The sequence below is a fragment of the Salvelinus sp. IW2-2015 genome, unplaced genomic scaffold (genome assembly GCF_002910315.2).
Source record: "Salvelinus sp. IW2-2015 unplaced genomic scaffold, ASM291031v2 Un_scaffold16475, whole genome shotgun sequence".
Classification (NCBI taxonomy): domain Eukaryota; kingdom Metazoa; phylum Chordata; class Actinopteri; order Salmoniformes; family Salmonidae; genus Salvelinus; species Salvelinus sp. IW2-2015.
In genome coordinates, this window is record NW_019957604.1 from 33,917 (window position 1) to 53,628 (window position 19,712).

Here is a 19,712-nt window from a genome sequence, read left to right on the forward strand (position 1 = left end):
CTGTCATTTATAGATGCCTTCACCTTTAAACCTTGTCCGGTTACAAAAATAGACAGTTGATATTAAATGTCATCCACTGGGAAATAAGGTCAGCAGCTCACTAATGAACTCATGTAGCTTAAACAACATCAAACTTGCAACAGGAGCCTAGCTTATACATGCTGGGTAAAATGAGGTATTATATACAGTACATATACAGTAGGCTAAATTAACATATGCATTTTATGTGCCTTCATTATAGATTACATAAAGGCAATGCAGATAGTCTCATTTGGAATTTGACTAAAGGCTGTTGCGTCGCTTCTCTGATTGGCTCATGTGTAACATCTAATATGTTACATGATTTTAACAGCAAGTATGAGGTAATTGTTTGGTCATGTGACAGCTGCAGCAACTGTCAAAATGTGATGATAGGGCTACACTGAAGGTTCAAAGGCACATTTTCTCAGCTCTTCTTAGCCACGCCCCCTGATGCTGATTGGACTGTCGACATCTGGCTAGGGACTATCAACAAAGTGGGACGTGAACTGTAGAGTTGTTGTGGTGAGGAATGTACGCATATGTGCACATGTGACATCAAATGGAAATATACTATAAGGGAGAAGTCATCAAATGTTTGGTGTGGCAAACATGTGTAACAAGACAGCTGTTCCCACAACTATCAGAAACACAGGTGTGTCTTTGTGTTTGTCAGTTTGTTCTTCCGCCTCCTCTTTAGAAAGGTAATGAAGATGAGTGCAACACAGAGGTGAAGCAACCTCTTCTTCGACGGTGATTTCACAGCTCCCACTCCCTCCTGTGTTGTCTCCGTCTGCAGGATCCTCACAATAACTCCCTTCCATTCTCTCAGAGGGGTTGGGTTAAATGCGGAAGACATTACAGTTGAATACATTCAGTTGGACAACTGACAAGGTATCCCCCTTTCCCTTTCATCCATTGCCAGCAACCAGCCAGTCTCTTACTGCAGACCCCCAGACCTCTCATTTAGGCTAAATCCTCAGGTCATCATGACATTGTCATACTTTGCTAATGCAGATCTTGGCAGTATAATCCCTATGAGTCAGAGCTAATGATTTTGTGCAATGTTTTAAAATAATTTTGGATTAATCAGGAAAGTAAGAGAAAGTCTAAATCGAATACCATTATGCATTAGGTATATGCCTAAACATGTTTGTCTAAAGATGCAAATTAAGTGTCAGAACGATGACAAATGAGATATTTAGAGACACTCCAATATGAATATTGCAAAAAAGTAGACTAAAATCAATAAACTAACCACAATATATGGATTTTTACCAGAGCCCCTTGGTCTCGGGTATAGCCCCGCCTCTACAACAAGCGAACCCACCTTGTCTATAGTGCCGATGTAATTTAGGCGAGGGACCGAGAGTCAAGGGGCGAACTGGGGATCAGGCTTGGCAGTGGGCTTCTAAAGACATCACCGATAGGGCGGGGGACGGGAGTGACGCCCTTTTCGACTTTCTAGACTTTGCTAAACCGGTATATAGCCACCCTACACAGTGTATGTGCAGTTTGTGTATGCAGAAGGGAAATTAAACTAATGTAAGCCAACATTTGGAAACCGTGACCCTTGGCGATGAGAAGAAATTGAATTTCCACTGGTCTCCGTGCGTCGCGCAGTCGGACTCTGGTGATGCCTGTGGTGTGGGGATCGCCGTGCATCTCAGGAAAACAGGGCGTCGGAGGATGATGGTAATCAAAAGAGCATCATGGCAAACGGAACCGGCACTATTATGTTGAAATGCGTTGTGGTTGGTGACGGTGCTGTGGGCAAAACGTGTCTGTTGATGAGCTATGCCAACGACGCCTTTCCAGAGGAGTACGTACCCACTGTGTTTGACCATTATGCAGGTAAGGGGAATTTGGAACATGTCATGATTATACATGTGTGTTTTCTCGAATGGAACCATTACCAATTACCCAATCGTTAATTATAAAAGCTGACATCATTCCTTCAGTAGGGTAGTTACAGTTGCATGAGTTTAATCTATGCCAATTTTCTTGTATAGTCTACCGAAATACAATGTTTAGGTGAAGTGTATGCTCGAATGTTTTGCTTACTTTTTCGACCTTTGGCTCAGATTGCATAGGAATACATCTGTTTCTGTCATCAAAACCACCTGTTTGCCTCCAGGTGAAGGGAGGGGGTGAGACCTCGCTCTCTCTCTAAACTAGCCCTTTTCATTGCTTTGCAGTGAGTGTCAACGTTGGCGGGAAGCAGTACTTATTGGGATTGTACGACACCGCTGGTCAGGTACAGTGGGTTTATTATAACTCTGGCTGCATGCCACATCCAAGGACACAACCTATCCCCACGTGCTCCCCCCACGGTTAACCAATGGTGCTCTGGACACACCCACAAGCTTGACATTCTGACCAGACTCTATAAACTGCAACAGGTGTGGTTTTCACACATTGCTCTAATTTCAGTCTGGTCTGTGGTAGACAGTGGTTGTAGGCCTAGCGAATCATTTCAATGGGTCTATTATGTGAGGAACAGGGGTCTTATGTCCAGTGTCTAGTAGGGATGTTTTCACTGGCTGTCCGAATACCATACTAGCATATTACATACATAAACTGTATACAATTTACTCATCGTGGCATACTGTTTAGCACGGAACTTTTAGTGAAAAGTGTGCAGTATGCCAGAGTTGCAACTCAGTAGCTGCCCTTGATTGGCTTGCATCGCATTAACCAGCCTGATAATAGCTCATTTCCAATTTGATAAATTCCTCTAAACTGAATGGAATAGGAATGGAGTTATAGGCCTACTCAGGCTGGTTATAGGCAGACCATATAGCCCATCTATCCTATTTAACAATGACTGAAAGACAGAAACAGATTTGATTCCATTTCAACACATTTATTAGTGAAATCAAAGTGCTGTAACATATACAGTATCAGTCAAAAGTTTGGACAGCTTCAAGGTTTTATTTTTTTAACTATTTTCTACATTGTAGAATAGTGATGATGTCAAAACTGTAAAATAACACATATGGAATCATGTTGCAACCAAAAAAGTGTTCCACAAATCAATATTTTATATTTGAGATTCTTCAAAGTAGAATTTTTCTTCATTTAAAGTAGTGACCCTTTGCCTTTGACAGCTTTGCACACTCTTGGCATTCTCTCTAAGCTTCATTCAATTAACAGTTGTGCCTTGTTAAGGTAATTTGTGGGTTTCTTTCATTCTTAATGCGTTTAAGCCAATCAGTTGTTGTGACAAGGTAGGGGTGGTATACAGAAGATAGCCCTATTTGGTAAAAGACCCAGTCCATATTATGGCAAGACCAGCTTAAATAAGCAAAGCGAATCGACAGTCCATTACTGTAAGACATGAAGGTCAGTCAATTCAGAAAATTAAGAACTTTGAAAATATCTTCACGTGCAGTCGCAAAAACCATCAAGCGCTATGATGAAACTGGCTCTCATGAGGACCGCCACAGGAAAGGAAGACCCATAGTTACCTCTGCTGCAGAGGATAAGTTCATTAGAGTTACCAGCCACAGAAATTGCAGCCCAAATAAATGCTTAAGAGTTCATGTAACAGACAACATCAACTGTTCAGAGGAGACTGCGTGAATCAGGCCTTCATGGTCGAATTGCTGCAAAGAAACCACTACTAAAGGACACCAGTAAGAAGAGGAGACTTGTGTGGGACAAGAAACACAAGCAATGGACATTAGACCAGTGGAAATCTGTCCTTTGGTCTGATGAGTCCAAATTTGAGATTTTTGGTTCCAACCGCCGTGTCTTTGTGAGACGCAGAGTAGGTGAACGGATTATCTCCGCATGTGTTCCCACCATGAAGCATGGAGGAGGAGGTGTGGGGGTGCTTTTCTGGTGACAATGTCATTGATTTATTTAGAATTCAAGGCACATTTAACCAGCATGGCTACAGCAGCAATACGCCATCCCATCTGGTTTGGGCTTAGTGGGACTATTTTGTTTTTCAACAGTACAATTACCCAAAATACACCTCCAGGCTGTGTAAGGGCTATTTGGCCCAGAAGGAGAGTGATGGAGTGCTGCATCAGATGACCTGGCCCCCACAATCACCCGACCTCAACCCAGTTGAGATGTTTGGGATGAGTTGGACCGCAGAGTGAAGGAAAAGCAGCCAACAAGTGCTCAGCATATGTGGGAACTCCTTCAAGACCGTTGGAGAATGCCAAGTGTGTGCAAAACCTCTCCCAAGGCTGTGACCCTCGCCATTATAAATAAATCTAATAGCCCGCGTGATCCGGCAGGATACTGTAGAAGAGCGACTAATGTGGTTACCCAATGAGCAAAGAGCATAACACCCTGAGCGCTCGTTCAATCCTAGTAGTTGCGCAATGTGTGTCCTGGACAACCATGGCTCTTCTGGGAAGGCTACATGTAAAAAGCTGTGGGCTCTAAGGTGGGGGAACAAAAGGTGCATTTTTCTCATGTGAGCACGGTTACAAAGAGAGCTGCTGCACAGAGAATAGGTTTTTGTTCAAATGCAGCCCTCTCCACTGCTGCAAAACGCAGAGAGAGGATGGAGTGGCAAACGGTAAACCTGAGGAGAGAAGGTAGGGCAGGGAGCCGTAGGCTTTGCTCTCTATCCACCTCAGACGCCAGGGCCGCGCCCTAGGTTGGCCGACCCTTACCTTCCTTAGGAGGGTTAGAAAGGCGGAACCCTGCTGCAGCATAGGACTGCTTACCTACAGGTTTGGCCTGGTTCAGGGGCCTAGCCTGAGTCTTAGCAGACCGCTGTGTCGCTGGGGACCGCTGTGTCGCTGGGGACCTCAGTCCCCCAAGGCCAGCTAGTTGCCCCCTCCCAGCTGTGAGACTGGAGTGAGATGTTGGAACCAACGGCCTGCCACAAAGCCCGGGTCTGCAGGGCAGGTAGAAGCTGATGGCGTCGCCTTCTTTCTTACCTATATCACACTTCTGTCGCATTGCGGTGACAGTGGTCCCCAACTCCTTGGGTGTAATTGGGGCATCCAGGAGGTCCACCTTCTTTTTCTTTGTCAATCTGGATTAACTCAGCCAAGGTACCTTTTTTTTCTCCCACTGCTCAGCTCATGGTACGACCACAGCCTTGAATGACGCTATGGGAGGTTCAGAAGTTCAGGACTGTAATCCTAGTGATCTCCTCCCACGCATCTGGATCTAGGTTAGCCGAGTCCAGTTGCTTCCCCACCCCCTGCAGTAGCTCAGCCGGATAAGGTAACAATAAAAGAGGTCACATTGAAAGCTCTGAGAATGAGTGGCTGAGCCTCCGCTTTTGCGGTTGGCTCAGGGGTGAGGGGATATTGAGATGCTTTTTTAAGCCTCCTCCTCAGAGCTGCTCTAGTCAGTAGTTTGCAGTGCTCACAGGAACTCCGGGTCGTCAAGCTCCTGTTGGGCATGTTCTTTTCCCAAGCAAATGCTGCATTGAGGGTAGAAATCCTTCAACGCTGGACTTGGGATGGTTATGAAGGTTTGCTCTAGCTAGCTCAGTGATGGCGGAAGGGAAACGCGTGCGGGCAGAGTTGGCCTTCATATATTGTGCTCCTGCAACCGAAGGAGCCGTGAAGCTGAGATGGTTGGTCTATTTAACGCAACAGGTGAACGTAGGTTAAGCTAGATGAGAGAAGGGAGCTAGCAATGCTACCGTGTGTGCAGGTTAGCTTGCCTCAGTGAGCTAGCCTAGTTAGCCAAAGTCTTGCAGAATGGGCTAACCGAGTCTCAATAGTTAGCTACCAACGGAGACAGAGAAACAGAAAAGCAATTTCTACACACAGCAAAAACACTTTTGGTCAGTACTCAACCTTTCGACGGGGTCTAAAGACGTACGCCAGGCAACAATATCATTCACGGTTCACTTATGAGCAGGAAACCAGGGATCCAGTTGTGCTGGGGAACGCTTAGACCAGGCCTGGGCAATTCTAGTCCTCAGGGGCCTGATTGGTGTCACACTTTCCCCCCATCTCTAGCTAACACACCTGATTTAAACTAATTGCATGTTTAACTGAAGATCATGATTAGTTGATTATTGGAGTCAGGTGTGTTAGCTGGGGAAAATCAGGCCACCGAGGACTGGAGTTGGCCTGGCTTAGAGAGTAATGCTCTTCGCGAAGAAGAGAAGCGAGAATGACTAGAGGGCGGGAGAGTGGCTCCTTCATTCGCTCACCTCATTCACCACATTACCTGTCTGTCTCCCAACATATGCTATTGACTTGTTCTTCAGTGAGTATTGGTGGTCCTGGCAAATCCCCATATGTGATACACAGAAACACATTTTTGAAAGAGAACATACTCACTCACTTTTTCCTTTTAAAATCTTTTAGCTCTGTTTTTCCTAGCTGGGTCTGAACCGAAGGCATGTCACATGCAGCGATGAATTGTTAACTCTCCTCTGAACCTGATTTTTATCTGTGTGAAGTCCAAATAAGGTCCTGAACTGAAACATTATCCGCCCGGTGAAAAGTGAATAGATTTGAGGTTGAGAAATGTTTGTTCATTTAATAAAATACAAGTACATGTGTCGCAAATTACAGTTGCTATTGTTTCCACCGACTCAATCATTATTCCCACATAAATCTGTGGCTGCCATAACTCATTCTTTGGGGGAAACTAAATCATCGTAAATCTACTACTCAGTAGTGATTCACACGGCTTTTTGTTTACCCCTTTGTCTGTGATTGCAACTCCATGTCTAGATCCTTTTTGTTTTAGCTGATTCAGAACTGTGAAATTGAGAAGTTTCCCAGATGTCGACTGTGGGCGCCGAGGCCACAGAGTAGAGTTACYTYCCYTCMAAMGCMGCGCCYCCMAWCCCCCCCCCCCCCCCMCCRACTTCTTTAGGCTGAGCACAAGGCCAGCTGGTAATGTTTTATAGCTTCGGCCTCTGATCAAAGAAGGGAGTGCCAGAGAGCGAGGGGAAACCAAGAGATGGAGAGGAAGCGAGGTAGACGGCGGGGAAAGAGGAAGCGAGCGAGACCGAGGGGCTGGCTGAGAGGGAGTAAGGGGGAGTGGACCGCTGCAAATCTGCTCTTGAATCCTGTAATTCAACCCTAGGAGGCTCAGGCCGGGGATATGAAGAGTGCAACAATTAATGCTTTACCTCTGTTGAGGAACTTTGTCCAACCCAGCCACCAACCCCCCCCCCCCCCAATTCACACTCCCCAGCTACAGTCCCCACCTCTTGCTCTGCATTACACATGTTTTATTGGCTCCAAGGACCCTTTTTAATATTTATGTACCTGGCAGATCTGAAGCTCCCAGAATCCTCAGCTGTTTCATAAGGGAAGATTAACCATTTTCTCAAAGAGAAAATAAGGCTTTGCAGACACGCTCTGACTCAACTGACTTAAATTCATATTCTCTTCGGCTCTTCATCACTCTGATCTGGAAGAACAGACGAGGTGAAAGCCAGCGTAAAGATGCGCTTCCGCCATATTGTTTTCACCTGTCAGGTCTCTTGAAGTCGGATGAAGGAGAGGATGTATTTTTAAGCAATTGTGATGCTGTCACATGTGAACCCATTAACAGTCACATGAGCACAACAGCATACAGTAAGGTGTGTTCTATCTGCATTGCCCTATGTTTTTGTCTGGGTATTGCTTATTACACCACCTGTATATTCCATAGATCTATTTATTCATTTTTTTTCTCATTGCTGAAGCTCTCGTACGGACTCGGGAGAGGCGAAGGTGCGTCCTCCGAAACACAACCCAATCAAGCCGCGCTGCTTCTTGACACAATGCCCACTTAACCCAGAAGCCAGCCTTACCAATGTGTCGGAACCACCGTACACCTGGCTACCGTGTCAGCATGCACTGCACCCGGTTTGCCACAGGAGTCGCTAGTGCGTGATGGGACAAGGACATCCCTGCCGGCCAAACCCTCCCCTAACCCGGACGCCGCTGGGCCAATTGCGTGCCACCCTATGGGTCTCCCGGTCGCGGCCGGCTGCGACAGAGCTTGGACTCGAACCCAGAGTCTCTAGTGGCACAGCTAGCACTGCGATGCAGTGCTTTAGACCACTGCGCCACTCGGGAGGCCCGCATATTCCATAGATCTATACGTAACACATCTCTTCGCTCTTGAACATGTGGGCCAAGAACAGAAGGAATGGAATGGAGAGTCTTTATTCATTCAGTCATCCTCTCCCTAGCTGATGCACTCATCCTAGCAAGCTAGCATAGCATTGCTTCTGTGTATCGGAGCAGGAAGTGGATGTTATGTGCTGTTGTAGTACCCATGGCAACACTGGGCTCAGAACGAAGTCCCGCTGGGATCGGTCTCTTCACTCGTTCTCTTCGCTCTCTCCCTTTTGTTGCTGCTCAGTTCCTAATTTTCTCACTCCCTCCTGCACTCACACTCAGTTGCACATCCTTCAATCACTCTTCTATGACTATTTACCCTCCCCCCGTAGTTTTTTTTGTACAGTGCCTTGTTAAGTTTGTGACTCGATGCCCTCCCTGAGATGTGACCCCCTAGACATCCCTGCAGGGGGTAGAGAGTAAAATGGGATCTGCTGCTGCCGCAGGGCCTCGTTCCTCTCCACTCAGCTGAACCCCAATGGGAGGTAGCTAGACATGTCATGCCCCTTTGAACACCAATGAGAGCGCTAGACATGTCATGTTCATTTGAACACTACAGCCTGCGGGTGGATGTTTTTAAACTGTTTCCCCATTGACCATCATGGGTCTAAAGCGCCATTGTATGGCGTGCGATGTAATCACCTTGAATGTGATACCTCGGATTGAACTAGCAATCTATTCTACACGGTTCATCCCGTGTTGGGAAATGCTCAGACAGTTTTGGTGAAGTACTGTAATATGAAATTCAGTAACTAGCTGGCAACTAGGGATTAACATGGGTAACCTGGATCCCGGGACTGTCTGGGAACTCTTCACATTTCCCGATTAAAAAAAAAAAAAAAAATTATAATAATAATAAAAATAAATTTAAAAAAAATAAAAACTATATATATAAAGACCTGGGAAATAACATTTTTCCTCGATCACGCACTAATACACACATGCGCAGCAGCAGATTAGCAAAAAACAAAATGGCACATTTATCCAAACAGTTTGTCACATGGAAGACTTTAGCCTAGTGTATTTACTTCACACAAAGTCACCATCAATTCAAAGCACACGCCTAATTGATACTGCCGGACTGCACACGCGACCCGAATGCCATTAATAAACCCTACAGGAAACCCCTACATACAGTGCATTCGGAAAGTATTCAGACCCTTTGACTTTTTCCATATTTTGTTACGTTACAGCCTTATTCTAAAATGGATAAAACAGTTTTCTCTTCAATTTACACACAATACTCCATAATGTCAAAGGAAAAACAGATTTTTTGAAATTTCTGCAAAATATAAAAAATATAAACAGATATCACATAAGCATTCAGACCCTTTACACAGTACTTTGTTGAAGCACCTTTGGCAGCGATTATAGCCTTGAATCTTCTTGGGTATGACGCTACAAGGTTGGCACACCTGTATTTGGGGAGGTTCTCGCATTCTTCTCTGCAGATCCTCTCAAGCTCTGCCAGGTTGGATGGGGAGCATTGATACAGAGCTATTTTCAGGTGTCTCCAGAGATGTTCGATTGGCTTCAAGTCCGGGATCTGGCTGGGCCGCTCAATGACATTGAGACTTGTCCCGAAGCCCGAAGAGTTCCCGACGAGTTCAATCTTGGTTTCATCAGACCAGAGAATCTTGTTTCTCATGGTCTGAGTCCTTTAGGTGCCTTTTGGCAAACTCCAAGCGGGCTGTCATGTGCCTTTTACTAAAGAGGCGCTTCCGTCTGGCCACTCTACCATAAAGGCCTGATTGGTGGAGTGCTGCAGAGATTGTTGTCCTTCTGGAAGGTTCTCCCATCTCCACAGAGGAACTCTGGAGCTCTGTCCGTGACCATCAGGTTCTTGGTATCCTCCCTGACCAAGCCCCTTCTTCCCCGATTGCTCAGTTTGACCGGGCGGCCAGATAATCAATGGAAACAGGATGCACCTGAGCTCAATTTCGAGTCTCATAGAAAAGGTCTGAATACTTATGTAAATAAGGTATTTCAGTTTGACGGTTTTATACATTTTGAAGAATTTCTAAAAACCTGCTTTCACTTTGTCATTATGGGGTATTGTGTGTAGATGAATTAAATGTTTTTTTTAATCAATTTTAGAATAAGGCTGTATCGTAACAAAGTGGAGAAAGTCAAGGGGTCTGAATACTTTCCCAATGCACTGTATAGCCTACAAACAACGCGTGTCTCTTTTAGCTGTCATAGTGACTCTTCACACAGACACATTTGATAGGCCTATGCACAATTTACTACATAGGCATCTGTTAACAATTCGAAGAGGCGTGAGGGAAAATTGCATCTTCTCTTGTTCTAAAGCCTAAGCTGTTTTCCTATCCAGTCCCATTCCCACTGAAACCCCAAATCTTGACCCCTGACTAGCAGTAAATTTCCTAAACTTTATTCTGTAATCCCTGGCTTGGATTATCAAAGCACGTCGCTCGCCTATAACATTTCCTCTGCTCTGTTTTGTACTTGCTGCCCAAATGAGAGAACCCTGGCATAGTGACCATATCCTGTTAATTTTTCTTTTAATGCTTTAAATGGGCGCTTACGAATTTAATAATAAATAAATAAAATATTAATCCCAACTGGCAACCAAGAAACTGTAAAATACACAATAACCTCTTTTTACAGTGCAGTGTTCAGACCAGTTTTGTGTTTTGGACCATGAAGTTTAGTGCCTGCGCTCATTATTCTCCCTGTGGTCACGTCTGAACAGGCGTCTCTGACACAGCTGCTGGGCCCGAGGAAGAGGGGGGGAGTGACTCACTGATATTATAGACGCTCGTATGTCACTGACTTGACACACTCGCTCACAGTTGAGATCACATACCAGCCAAGTAGAAATGCCATAAAAAGCCTTGCCCTGATGGAAATGTAAGGACGCGTACGGGGAGAGTAGTTGGAATCTGCCCTGCCTTCAGTGCCTTTATTAGCATCTCCAGTATAAACCTTTCTCTTCTCCTTCCTCTGTCTTACCTCTTTGCTGGCCCCTCTTGTAGTTTTACTCTTCCTCCTTCATGCTTTTTACTGAGGAACTTTGGGGAAGCATTTCTGACATGTGATGGGGATGGAGGAGAGCGATTGGCCACCTTCACCAGACATGTTGTGTTTACTGTTTCACTGCTGAGTGTTACTGTGTGTTCTAGTACAGTACACTGGGATGGGGTTCTCCATAAGGGGAACCGAGGACACACACACACACACACACACACACACACTAGAGCTGGGAAGATGAACTGAAACTGGTCGACATCGATCACTTATCGCAGGCATTTTGCTGATATAGCTCATTTGATAATAATTAGCCTGTACTAGAGAAATGTGAAGTTTGAAATGAAATAACAATTACACATATTAGCAAAGTTAATGGGACAATTGGTGGTCTACAACCATCAAACTAGTAGTAGTAGTTTCAAAGACAATAACAAAAAACTCATTAATAACAAGCACATTAATGTTATAAACTTATCGTTTTATTTATCTTTATCACATCAAGAAATGTATCCTGATATGGATATCTTTTTTTTCTTCTACCTTCTATCTTCTAGCTCACACACACACACACACACACACACACACACACACTTGGGAATTCACATGAAACCACTGCGCTCACCACGAGTGGGAATAACAGATACTATGGTGGCATCACCACAAGGTTGTCCAAGACTTCTTAATGGTCCATGAGTCTGGTCTTGACTTGAGGCATGTTGATTAAGTTAGTTTGTTAAGCTTAATCAGACAAGTCATATATTCCTTTCTTCAAGCTTGCCCGTCACCATCATATCATAACTAGTCTTGATGTGTGCGCTCGGCATCACTTGTATAAACTCTGGTCATTCCGGGTGTGTATGGCCCTCGTATATAAACTCTGGCCATTCTGGGTGTGCTGTAGATGCTCCTAAAGTCAGACAACTCATGAATATTCATATGGGCTGATGTAGTAGGACAGCCTGTCAGAATCAGTTATCAGGGAGTGATGAGGAAACGCTAGGTCTCATTTACACCAACACGACCATGTTGCACACGGTATGTGAATTTGCGATTTTAGGTCCACACAATAAACGGAGGCCTATCGGAGATGGCAATTTTGTCTGATGCCTTCCGCAATACTTCCTGTAGAGTACTGCTAATGTGAAATTATGCCCAATAGCCCCAGTCAGTGACGGCAATAAAATAAGCAGTCGGATGTAGGTCATCTGTAGAAATCTGCACATCCGCTCCGTTCTTTTAATTTTTTTTTATGCTCATCACTCCCTTCATATAAAAGTATTCACTATTTTCCATAAAACAGCCTGGTTGCTTGGCAGTGCATGGTGGAGTCTAGTAGATAAGCACAGTGTACGTTTGCTCTCCTCTGCATCAGTGAGGAGGAGTATAAGGATGGTTGCATTTGGAGCTCATTTTCCATCCGGTTGAATATTTCATGAATAATAATTCAGACGATCTGGTAGTCTCTTGGTGGATAGGATCTAAGGAAGGCTGTTGCTCTCTTTCTCCCCCGTGTCTCCTGTTCCCCTCCCCTAATGCCTCTCTCTCTCCTATGTGTCTGTCTCTCCTGTGTGCCTCTCCCGTGTCTCTCTCTCTCTCTCTCGTGTGTCTCTCTTACTCGTGTGTGTGTCTTTCTCTCTCCCCTGTGTGTGTGTGAGTGTGTGTGTGTGTCTTTCTCTCTCCCCTGTGTGTGTGTGTCTCTCTCTCTCCTGTATGTCTCTCTTACTCTCGTGTGTGTGTCTCACTCTTTTATATATTACCCTCCCTTAACTTTTTCCAGGAGGACTATGACCGCTTGAGGCCTTTGTCGTACCCCATGACCGACGTCTTCCTGATCTGCTACTCCGTAGTCAACCCGGCCAGTTTCCAGAATGTGAGGGAAGAGTGGGTCACCGAGCTGCAGGAGTATGCCCCCAGTGTCCCATACCTCCTCATAGGCACTCAGGTGAGCCTAAAGAGCTACAGCCACCACACCCAAACCTTGTATCTATACTGTATCCTAGCCATTCCACATGCTGAGTTTCACAGAGAGCCTGGCATGCTCTATCCACATCCACCCTACTCATGCTCACACTCTACTTCACATTGACAGGGGAGGGGGTGATTTATAAAGCTGAACCTCCACTTAAATGTGCTGTGCTCTCTGTTTTTCTTTTATTCTTAAGACCATTCGTGAACACGCACAAAGAAATATAGGTGGATATTTTCGAATGGAACATTTTTAGCTTTTTGGTATTAGTTGACTTCTATTTAGTGCCACAGCTCTCTGATACTTTCCAAGAGATCAGTCCAGACACTTTTCAAACCACACTTGTGGGTGTTCATCCGCCGCCAGAAATAGAACATGGGCATATTGGTGGTGGTGGTGAGGTTAGTGGAGTGGGCGTGTGATTTATCCTTCTGTCAGCTGATAGTCACCGCTCTTTTATCAGTCCAACCATAACTCACACTGCATACCGATGCGGGCCCAAATCCATTCAGACAGACCAGCGCCACAAATCAAACACAACCACAGATGTGTTAATGAATTTGTCTCAATAAAGAATTTGTTACAGGTATCAGTGGGCGTAGGCCGGGTAAAGGGGCATAGGCCGGGTAAAGGATGAATTTGTTTTATTTGGGTGGTAGTAAGAGAGGAACCGCGTGGTCGAGCAGACACTGTGTGTCGGCTCTGCATTTTAAATACAAGTAAATAAAGGGACTAATGTCTCGTGGTTGAAGTTAAATTCAAATCCACAAGAACATATGAAATAATAAGAATAGAGAAACAGTGTTTGTGTTTGGAAATTCTGCACTGGTACTAATGTGCCACATTTCTCTACGAGTTTCTCTTTCTCTACTCCGCTGAAGAATGGTGAAACAGAGGAGGAGTACTTCTTACAGAAGTCTGACCCAAGTTGCTCTTTTTGAAAATGGGGAAGATGGTTAAATGAACAAGTTGTTTGCTCCAACTGAAGAAGTTTCTTAAGAAGCTGGCCTATTGGCTGCCTTGCTGATTGTCTGTGCTGACAGGAAGTGTTGCGTTATCGCTCCCTGTTTCAGATTGACCTTCGTGACGACCCCAAGACCATTGCCAAACTGAATGACATGAAGGAGAAGCCCATCACCACAGAGCAGGGCCAGAAGCTAGCCAAGGAGGTATGTAATCACTGTGGAGCCAGCAGAGGGTTCCAGAAGGAATTGAGATTGTAAATGGGCCACTCGGTAGTTGGTTTACCCTACTCTACACAGATGGGTTGTCCCTCATCAAACTAATTGTTTATGACCATTATGATGAACTTTGGATCTCTTCGGTTTGGGGCATTTTGTTGATTTGAGCCTTGTTATTAGACTAACACCAGACTTCCTCCCTAAGCTAACCTGTGGACGAGGTTAACCCTTTCCTTGATAGTTTTTTGAGTGACAGCCTGGCCCTTCCCTCCCTTCCTCTTACAGATTGGCGCGTGTGTCTACGTGGAATGCTCGGCTCTCACCCAGAAAGGACTGAAAACTGTGTTTGATGAGGCCATCATCGCTATCCTGACCCCCAAAAGGAAGAAGGGCGCCCTGAAGAGAAGACTGGGGCCGCGCTGTATCAACTGCTGCCTCATCACGTGAGAGAGATGGGAACGTCCAACAACACCTGGGTCATTTTCATTAGGGCATGCAACAGAAAATGTCTGAAAACATGTCGAAACAAAAAAAAAAGCTTATTTTTTTTATTGGACAAGATCAGGTAGCCCCACCCTGTTTCAGACTGTTTTTCTTCCATTTGGTGTCTAATGAATACACTCCTGAATACAAACCAGAACGAATGACAGAGACAGAGGTCATAAGAAGGGGAAAATGACTGAAGGACCGAAATGGACAAATGAGGACCCTATTTTTAGTTGAGGGCTCTTGAGCGGTTTTGTCTCTCTCCTGCTGTCGACCAATGGAGTTGGAGGGGGGGGGGGGGCAGCTTTACTACCAAAGGAGCACAATACCCAGGTCAACAACGCCCTTCAGTAAGAATTTATTTGCCTTCAAAAGTATGTTCTTTTTTTTTTAAAGCTTTTTTTAAAAAATGCTTTTCCTGTACACATATGTATCAAGCTGTCAGAACACAGAGGTATCATTGTGTCCATTTAACTCCATTTAACTTTTTTGTACTGTCTGCTGTAAAAATTAATGAATGGATGCATTGCATTGCATTTATTTAAAGCGCTTTCCATCAGGCCTCTAAGTGCTTTACATTATGTTTTGGGTAACTCACCTTAGCCACCACCAATGAAATGCATACTGTTTAAAAAATAATAATAATACTTTGATCCCATCCAGTATGGGTAGTTTTTTATGATCCCATATTTTAGGACACGATCTGCTTCTCTTGCTCAGCTTGCAGTGCTAATATTAAAAATGTTGGATTTATTGTTGGCGGTAGCCCAATGGTGCGAAAATAATTGAATGCACATACCTGTATGGGATACAGGGATGTGGGGAGAGCGGCACCAACATTAAGCACAGTCCACATACCTATCCCTGTACATTAAAGCACAGTTTTAAAAAATCAAGGTGTCATGGTGTCCTAAAGAAAATGCCCCCCCCCCCCAATGTTACAAATATTTTCACATGAAAAAAATGGCACACTCTCCCCCCTCATAGAATTAGCTCAAAATAATGTTTACGATCACAAATAACAATAACTGTGGATGCCCTGTGTTTTATAAACGTGGATATCGACTTTGCAACTTCAGCATGCTTTTTTTACTATTTTATACATTGAAGAATAATAGTGAAGATATCAAAACTCTGAAATAACACATATGGAATCATGTAGTAACCAAAAAAGTGTTAAACAAATCTAAATAGTAGCAACCTTTTGCCTTGATAACAGCTTTACACACTTGGCATTCTCTCAACCAGCTTTATGAGGTAGTCACCTGGAATGCATTTCAATTAACAGGTGTGCCTTAAGTTAATTTGTGGAATTACTTTCCTTCTTAATGCGTTTGAGCCAATCAGTTGTGTTGTGACAAGGTAGGAGTGGTATACAGAAGATGGCCCTATTTGAAGACATGAAGGTCAATCAATCCGGAAAATTTCAACAACCTTGAAACTTTCTTCAAATGCTGTCGCAAATACCATTAATCATTATGATGAAACTGGCTCTTATGAGGAAAGGAAGACTCACTGCTGCAGAGGATAAGTTCATTAAGAGTAAACTGCACCTCAGATTGCCCAAATAAATGCTTCACAGAGTTCAAATAACAGACACATCTCAACATCAACTGTTCAGAGGAGACTGCGTGAATCAGGCCTTCATGGTCAAATTTCTGCAAAGAAACCATTAATAAAGGACATCAATAAGATGAAGAGACTTGCTTGGACCAAGAAACACGAGCAATGGACATTAGACTGGTGGAAATCTGTCCTTTAGTCTGATGAGTCCAAATTTGAGACTTTTGGTTCCAACCTCCATGTCTTTGTGAGACGCAGAGTAGGTGAATGGATTATCTCCACGTGTTCCCACCGTGAAGCATGGAGGAGGAGGTGTGGGGGTGCTTTGCTGGTGACACTGTCAGTGATTTATTTAAAATTCAAGGCACATTTAACCAGCATGGCTACAGCAGGAATACGCCATCCCATCTGGTTTGGGTTTAGTGGGACTATCATGACTATCATCAGTAGGTGAATGGATCATCTCCGCATGAATGGTTCCCACCGTGAAACATGGAGGAGGTGGTATGATGGTGTGGGGGTGCTTTGCTGGTCACACTGACTGTGATTTATTTAGAATTCAAGGCACACTTAACCAGTATGGCTACCATGGTGTTCTGCAGCAATACGCCATCCCATCTGGTTTGCGCTTAGTGGGACTATCATTTCAGGAAACAGGACAATGACCCAACACACCTCCAGGCTGTGTAAGGCAATTTGACCAAGGAGAGTGATGGAATGCTGCATCAGATGACCTGGCCTCCACAATCACCTGACCTCGAGCCAACTGTGATGGTTTGGGATGAGTTGGACCGAAGAGTGAAGGAAAAGCAGCCAACAAGTGCTCAGCATATTTGGGAACTCCTTCAAGACTGTAGGAAAAGCATTCCTCGTGAAGCTGGTTGAGAGAATGCCAAGAGTGTGCTAAGCTGTCAAAGGCGAAGGGTGGCAACTTTGAAGAATCTAAAGTATAAAATATATTTAGATTTGTTTAACACTTTTTTGGTTACTGCATGATTCCATATTAGTGATTATTATTTCATTGATTTATTCTACAATGTATAAAATAGTAAAAAATTAAGAAAAATTATTGAATGAGTAGGTGTGTCCAAACATTTGATAGGTTCTGTATGTTCAACTCATAAACTAGTTTATCCAGTAACCACTGCATTTAGAAGGATAGCTACTGCCTGAAATGTAGCTGGCTAGCTAGCATTCTGGCTCAAACTGGCCATGTAGTAGCCAACTAGTTAGCTAGCTAAGTAATTGTGGATACCAAAAGACACAGCTATCAAGACTTGGGAGCTCATGGGCACACAGGCTACATTATCCAACTTGTTAGAAATGATTACACCACGGGCAAGAATATCTGGTGACAAGTTCGTATTCAGACAATAATAGTTTATCCACTGACCACCACGTTGAGGATGATAGCTAATTACTGAAAAATAGCTAGCTAGATCACTGGCCAGGCAGTAGCCACCAACTAATCGTGGACGCATTAACTTGCTCATATAAAGCAACGCATACCAGACCGTTTGTGGAAAAGTAAAAAATAACGATTTGTGGGCATTTTTTTTGAATGATCAGACATATCAACATAAATATATTGGTTGCTAGATGGTGATACTTTAATTTATTTCCCAATTAATTTTGTGATCAAGCTGAAGCTGAGTTTTCCAAGTCGTTTGTTCGGCGCTAACTGCTTATGGTAGCGGCACCATCTAGCTAAATAGACGTCTCTGTAGAGCATCTGTGTGACGTCACACTCAAGAAGGCTCAACCAATCACCCGGCGGGTTCTATATCAAGACTCATGAATATTCATGATTTTGCCCCTGCCCATCCCACTTTCGCATCCAGGGACCGTCTCTGCTAATCACATCTGCCAATCACATTCTCCGCATCTAAGGCACTGAACACAGCTGGTGACAGCTCGAGAGAGTTCGCCGTCCGACAAACTGCTATCATGTAGTCATTTTTAAAATGTTGTAATCTATTTAGTTATAGGAACTACCATCAATGCAAGCTGTAAAATTACTCCCAACTTATACTGAACAAAAATATAAGTGTTGGTCCCATGTTTCATGAACTGAAATAAAATATCTCAGAAATGTTCCATATGTACAAAAAGCTTATTTCTCTCTAATTTTGTGCACAAATGTTTTTACATCCCTGTTAGTGGGCATTTCTCCTTTGCCGAGATGATCCATCCACCTGACAGGTGTGGCATATCAAGAAGTTGATTAAACAGCATGATCATTAACACAGGTGCATCTTGTGCTGGGGACAATAAAAGGCCAGTCTAAAATGTGCCGTTTTGTCACAGAAGACAATGCCACAGATATCTCAAGTTTTGAGGGAGCCTGCAATTGGCAATGTCCACCAGAGCTGTTGCCAGAGACTTTAATGTTAATTTCTCTACCATAAGTCGCCTCCAACGTTGTTTTAGAGAATTTGGCAGTATGTCCAACCGGCCTCACAACCACAGTCCACGTGTATGGCGTTGTGTGGGCGAGCAGTTTGCTGATGTCAACGTTGTGAACAGTGTGCCGCATGGTGGTGGTGAGGTTATAGTATGGGCAGGCATAAGCTATGGACAACGAACACAATTGCATTTTATCGATGCCAATTTGAATGCACAGAGATAAAGTGACGAGATCCTGAGGCCCATTGTTGTGCCATTCATCTGCTGCCAGCATCTCATGCTTCAGCAATATCTCAGCATGTCGCAAGGATCTGTGCAACAATTCTTGGAAGCTGAAAATGTCCCACCCATTGAGCATGTTTGGGATATTCTGGCTCGACGTGTACGACAGCGTGTTTCAATATCCAGCAACTTCGCACAGCCATTGAAGAGGAGTGTGAAAACATTCCACAGGCCACAATCAACAGCCTGATCAACTCTATATGAAGATGTGTTGCGCTGCATGAGGCAAATGGTGGTCACACCAGATACAGACTGGTTTTCTGATCCACCTCCCTACCTTTTTGTTTTTGAAGGTATCTGTGACCAACGGATGCATATCTGTATTTCCAGTCATGTGAAATCAATAGATTGAGGCCTAATTTATTTATTTAAATTGACTTTTTCTTTATGAACTGTAACTCAGTAAAGTCTTTGAAATTGTTGCGCTTTTATATTTTTGTTCAGTATACATGGCACCTTTTTTTGTATGAGTGTAAGTATAACCATATAGGGTTCTTCAGTTTGTCCCCATAGGGGAAAGGCATCCTGATCTCCTTATGGTATCGGTGTTGCCGGTCACCTGCCGCATTTGCCAGTCACCCGCCCCATCTGCCGATCACCTGGCGCATCTGCCACTCACCTGCCAGTTACCCACCGTCACCTGCCGGTCACCAGCCAGAGAATATCTATCTATCCATCTATCCCTTTCATCTTTGACTGTCTTTTCTCGCTTAATTTTATTTCATATTTTCTTTTCCTATCCAACTCCCTTTTTCT

General features: G+C 44.1%; 1 protein-coding gene across 1 annotated transcript; it reads left to right on the plus strand.

Annotated features, from left to right (window-relative positions):
• Positions 1 to 1,399: 1,399 nt before the first annotated feature.
• On the plus strand, positions 1,400 to 15,266 carry LOC112080758 (rho-related GTP-binding protein RhoQ). Its single transcript, XM_024146663.2, has 5 exons — positions 1,400 to 1,872; positions 2,217 to 2,275; positions 12,850 to 13,014; positions 14,112 to 14,207; positions 14,505 to 15,266. The coding sequence occupies exons 1-5, from the start codon at positions 1,731 to 1,733 to the stop codon at positions 14,664 to 14,666; spliced, it is 624 nt and encodes a 207-aa protein (XP_024002431.1). The 5' UTR covers positions 1,400 to 1,730; the 3' UTR covers positions 14,667 to 15,266.
• The last annotated feature ends 4,446 nt before the right edge of the window (positions 15,267 to 19,712 follow it).